A 6000-nucleotide genomic window follows, 5' to 3' on the forward strand; every position below is an offset into this window, starting at 1 on the left:
ACCGATGGGGTCCACAAGTAATCACAAAGGTCCTACCTCTGCATCGGATGATATTATGTACCAGTGTTGGCTGGGAGCAGACTGGCTGGAAAGCAGTTGAGCAAGGGAAAGCCTCACGTTCCTGGTGGACACCAACCTGACCTCACAGCAAATTAAGTCAACAGTGTCCAGAGTGGCCTAGGCTAAGCACTGCCAGCACATAGATCTTTCCACTCAGTGCTGCTGACATATCTGTGTCCTATGTCCAAGTCTGGGCTGACTTCAGATACTTAACATCTATTTCTAAGTTGGAGCCAAATTCCCATTAGCCATTACTGTCTGAATACATTAAGGCTTCTGTAAAGTTCTTAATCCTTGAATGAAATTTCCAAGATTCACCTTTTCACTTCTGTCTTATGCTCAGGATCAATTTAAAGAGCAGAAATGGTGCAATACCTACAGAATCCTAAACTATCTGAAGTTGGCAGGGACCCATAAAGATCAAAGAGCAATTTCTTGATCCTTGTAGGACTACCTAAAACCATTTGACTAAGGGCATTGTCCAGACACTCCTTCAACTCTGGCAGGCTTGGGGCCATGACTACTTCCACTGGGGAGCCTGTGCTAGTCAGTCTCAGAAATGAACTTCCTTCTGCCAAGAAGTTTTACCAATCTCACACTCAGCATCAAATGTGACACAATTCTTCTCATATGTAAACACCATGTACTTGGTGTAACAAAACCACCACCAAAATACCCACAAACCAACCACTGAATAGTACTAAGTGAGTTGAAGTCTGTCCACAGCACAGCACTGCTGAACCATCATGCAGGATTTTGACACTGCAGGTAAACCTGCTCAGTCACATCCAGAGGCATGCACAAGTTAATTAAAGTGGAACTTCTGACTTTAGGCACGGATACATACAGTACAAATCGTCAAAGAGAACTGAACCAAGACCAAGGTTTGTGGTTCCAGATTGGTCTGTGTGATGCACTTAAGTATGAAATGCTATTTAAGAGATGGCCAGGAACAACTTGCACCAAAAACTCATACTGAAAGTTAACCACCAAAAGGGTTTATTTTTAATATCATGTACATCTTTACTTCTGACTTGATTCAGACTTAGATGTAGAAGCTCTCAATGAAGAAAGCCGGCGTCTCTTTGCAATCTGCTCCTGACGTTTCTCCTTGGCTTCCTGAAAGGCATGAAGTGAGTATGGATATGTTAGACATAATGACGTTCTTCAAAACACCTACAAAGGAGTAAACTAAGGAAAATACAACTTGAAGGAATGGATTTTTTAGGTCAGTAAAGCACAATGACATTCACAGATCAGAAGAATCCTACAAGTATCCAAATAAGTACAGATCCAAAATTATAGTAAAGAAACTAATGCAAAGTTGACAACATTCTCAGTTTTATCTGGAAGTCATGAAACTCACAAACTACTGTGCTAACTATTCCAGCAGTACTGCTTCAGCAGTCACTGCAGTTTTAGGAGCATGAGCAAACTCATGCAAACAGGTATCTTCTTGCCAAGTTATCTTCCACTGAGATGAACTGCGAGTTAAACTAGGATGCACTGAACTAATATTGCTAGTGGAAAAGTTAACTTCACAGGCTCTAACTATTTCATGGTTTCCTTCACAATAAGCTTTCAAACTAATGATCCTGGTTACGTTCTAGTTGCTCTAGGACTGGAAGAAATGGAAATGCTCAAAAAATCCCAACAGACCAGCTGTGTCTGTACTCAGGTTTAGGCACTCCTGAACTAGGTACAGAGCAGCTGTGTAAGCACATACAGTCAGGTTTACAAAATCCCTTGATTCAGGGAGTATGAACAATATTCCATACAGTTGAATTAAAATGGCAAATGCACCTTCATTCTCTTGGCCAAGAGCTTTGCATATTCTGCTGCTTCCTCCTTGTTTTTCTGAGTGCGCTGCTTCTTCAGAGCGATGCGTCTGCGCTTGTGCTGCAGCACTCGAGGAGTCACCAGCCGCTGGATCTTAGGAGCCTTGGTTCTGGGTTTCTTGCCTAAAAAAGCAGTATGAATCAGCAGAAGGGGCAGATTATCTTCCAAAGAGCCACAGGTCTCATCTAGCAAACTTTAGACTAACTTCCATTTACTGTTATGGTAACATTATTTTAGTGTATTACGTATTACAGCAATTTACACAGAGTTCAGCACACTGACAGATTTTGCAGGAAAAATTATCAATGACCGTAAGATGCAGCATTAACAACATACGGTCTTAATGCTCATGATTTTTTATCAGCAATGAAATGTAAATTCTTGTCTTCTAAGCAGGCTTGCCCGTAGTAACTCCCCCTACCTCAAAATTTTTATCAATAAAGGTGTTCATTATCTAGCTTCCAGAACAAGCCATGGTTTCCAGTGCTAAAAAGCTATCTACAATTTTACACGGGTTTCACAAAAAACAGATCTACATAGTCCACAATGAGCAAAAAAACCCAAACAACCACAGAAATCTATTACACAATTTCACTATGCAATCCTGACTGACTTTAGCAGTCACAAGAAATGGTCTGATGTCCACTAGGATCACAACTTTAAATGGACAAAGTAGTTCCTATGATGCAATCTTACCCCCAACAAACTCTGACAGTGCCTCAGGATTTATCATGTCTTTTCTGCTAAAAATCTCACCTTTTCTTTTCTTGATCAAATGCAGGATAACCCAAAATTAGTATCTTACACCACAAGGGGCAGGCAGTAAGCAAAGCAGTGTCCTTCCAGTAACAGCTTATTTCAGAGACTGCCATAAGTAATGGGGAAAAAATCTCAACATCTCACTCTATATACCATTTACCCCCATCTTACAATAATGTTCAACAACTCTTCAGCTCATATTTCACCTTTTATTAACAACTAGTTTTGAGTATTCTTAGAATGACTGGTAAACATTATTCCAAATTCTATCAAACCCTTAAAAACAAACTCTGAAAGTAAAGAGAAAGGGTAGAGATGAGTGAAAGACATGCGGCAACCAAGAAACTCTTACTTCTTTTTCACAAGTTACAACTGACAAAGCCTCAATATACTGAGTGCCAACTCCTAGATCTACTATTAACTGTGCTTCATGCACTGCAGTAGGCTGGACTTCTCATTGCCAGTAATCACAAGAAATCAAATTGCTGACAAAATGGGCGTTCTTACCCTCCTTGTTCAGAGGCTTCCTCACAACATACTGGCGAACGTCGTCCTCCTTAGACAGGTTGAACAGCTTGCGGATTCTGCTTGCCCTCTTGGGACCAAGACGACGGGGCACAGTTGTGTCTGTCAGCCCAGGAATATCCTTTTCACCTTTGAGAATGTAAGTTTAAACTTGTCACTTACTACTACATCTACTGAGCACCAACTTCAGTAACAAAACCCTACATTTAAAATACATAAAAATGCAAAATAATGCTATATAATCTTTGGGGTTCACCTGCTAATAGCACCACCACAGCTACCCCTGGCTGGTTTAACATGAACTGATTGCTGGCAGCAGTAAGTCTTTCTTTCAGTGACTAGTTTTAGCATTACAAGAACACAAAGCCCAGGGGGAAACTCCAAACACATTCACACTCTGACTCCATTTCCATTCCACACACCTTACCAGCCACTAGCAGGCAAGCTTATTCCAGGTGCCTACTTCTACCTGCTCTTTGTTTCATCCAGACTCTTACCCTTTTTAACTATGACCAAGTTCAGGACACTTAAGTTGGCATCAACGATGCAACCACGAACGGATTTGCGCTTCCTCTCTCCAGTCCTTCTGGGGCGGTAGCAGGAATGGCCCTTGCTGAGCAGAAGGCGGACACGTCCGTGAGTCAGGACACCTTGCTTCATGGGGAAGCCTTGCTTGTCGTTACCGCCACTGATCCGGACAACATAGCCCTGTGGAAACACACAAACTCACTTCTTAGTTGCTCGTCTCTATTACCTCAAAGAGTAGCAGGCATCACAACACACTGTTCAAAACAGAGCACTATGTCCATGATTCAGCAAAAACCACTATCACCACTACTGCAAACAACTTCCTTAATGAACATCTCTGCAATGGTTCCAGAATTTTTTGTGTGATTCCTATCCACTTGAAGTTTTCCTTAACTTACAACACACAAAATCAAGCTTTTCTTTAACCATAAACCTAACTAGAACCTGTTACCATTGCAAACTGGAAACCTACACAGAACACCTGAATGCCTGGAGTAGAGAGAGGTTAAATACTACAGCTGTTAGTCACTCTTCTTGCAAGGGTGGCAGCAAAGACCAAATTCAGCTCCACTGTCAGCTTAAACACTGAACTACTCCGAGCCCACCAGGCCCTGCATGCTTTTTCCCAAGCACTAACAGCAGTTGAAAAAAAACAACTTCCAACTTGTTCAGTAAAGAAGGGATCAGCAGATTTAATTTGTCTTTAATACCACAACAGCATTCATATGAAGACAGAAAACTACTGCAAAGCACAGCAAGAAACTCTAAACATAAAGCTTTAATAACCAAAATAACAAAAGAACCACCAAAATATCCACTTTGAAAAATCACAGTACCAGAACAGCCCAGCCTAATCACTTGGCTTAGTACATACATCGCAAGAGAAACTTTCAAGGTAACTTCAAATATAGACTGTACAACCGTGTTGTGACAACTGCATACTGGAGAAATTTTGTAACGTAATATCCTCAAATACAACTCTGACACATCTCTCTGCATTACCGACCTTCCACTCCTCACCAAGGGAATCAGCCAGGACCTCCGTGGCCATCCGTTTCTCATAAAATGTTCTCAGCTTGCGCTCATCATCCACTTCGATGAGTTTCTGGCAGCCAGTGGCTGGGAAAGAGATGTTGAGCTAGCAAGGACAAGAAAAAAAGGAAAAAACAACACATGCGTTTAAAACTTCTGAGAAGACTAACAAAAATCAGTATTCACCTGCTGGTTTATCTCGGCATTTCAAAGCTGAAACTCCCCACCTGCTTACACAAATGCTCAGCAGCTATCGCCTGTCACCACAGCACTCGGGGAGCCGAGCCAGCGAGCTCAGTGTTCAGCCACTCTGGGCTTTACGACTTGTTCAGTCGCACACAAAACTGTCCTTATGGCAGCAGGACAAGGTGAGGGCAGCAGAAACCTCTGCTTTCCTCCTCCTCAAAGCCCCTCGTAACATGCACTGCATTAGACCAGAAAGTCACTTCAGGGGAGCGACACCTGTCATGGGCGATCCCTTGCGCTCCCTTGGGCTGCTGCGGAGCGCAGCGCAGCGCTCGGGGGGCGCATCCGCCACGGCCCGACGAGCACGGCCCGGGAACTGCGCGCAGGGCGCCTCCCCGCCTGGCCCTGCTGCCGGCTACACAGGCCTCTCGCTCAAAAAGCCCTTCCGAGCCAGGGGCTGCTCGTCGCTTCGCGGCCCGGTAGCGGCAAAGCCACGGCCAGGGAGCGGGGCCTGCACAGCCGCCATGTCACCCCGATGCAATCCGCTCCCATCCAACGCACTGCGGCGTTAAGAGCCCTGTCGCCGGGCACCATCGGTCCCTGCCGGCGGCCCCGAGCTCTACGCCGGGGCCATCTGCGGCGGGGGCGCCCCGGCCCCCCACGGCGCTGTCCCGGCCCAGCGCAGCCCCACCTTCATCCTGCTCGCGTCCCGGAGCCGCGGGAAAGGGCCGCACTTCCGCCCGCACTGCCGGAATATACCCGGCAACTCTCGCGAGAGCGGCTGAGGGGCGGGGCGGGTTGGGAGGCGCTGGGCGGTCCTGGCGGGGCGGTCGGCGCTGCCTCCCGGGGGCCGCCTCTGGCAACAAAATGGCCCTTCTGAGCCTTCGGGTACAGTGAGGGAGCGTTCCTTAGGGACGGCCAGTGGTACCGCGCGCAGGGACTGGCGGGGCAGGCGCGCCCACCCTGGCGCTGGGAGCACCCGCACCGGGAATGGCGAGCGCCATCAGTACGGGACGCACCGACTGTCGGGGGAAGGCGCGTTGTTGGCGCGGCTCCCGCTGAGATGGATGC

General features: G+C 46.2%; 1 protein-coding gene across 1 annotated transcript; it reads right to left on the reverse strand.

Moving 5' to 3' along the window:
• Positions 1-1036: 1036 nt before the first annotated feature.
• RPS6 (ribosomal protein S6) lies at positions 1037-5696 on the reverse strand. Its single transcript, XM_071580683.1, has 6 exons — positions 5621-5696; positions 4718-4849; positions 3681-3891; positions 3166-3312; positions 1864-2021; positions 1037-1179 (listed from the first exon to the last, which is right to left on the reverse strand). Exons 1-6 carry the CDS (start codon positions 5624-5626, stop codon positions 1084-1086), a joined length of 750 nt encoding a protein of 249 aa, XP_071436784.1. The 5' UTR covers positions 5627-5696; the 3' UTR covers positions 1037-1083.
• Positions 5697-6000: the final 304 nt, after the last annotated feature.

This window comes from Pithys albifrons, chromosome Z (assembly GCF_047495875.1).
Source record: "Pithys albifrons albifrons isolate INPA30051 chromosome Z, PitAlb_v1, whole genome shotgun sequence".
Lineage (NCBI taxonomy): Eukaryota > Metazoa > Chordata > Aves > Passeriformes > Thamnophilidae > Pithys > Pithys albifrons.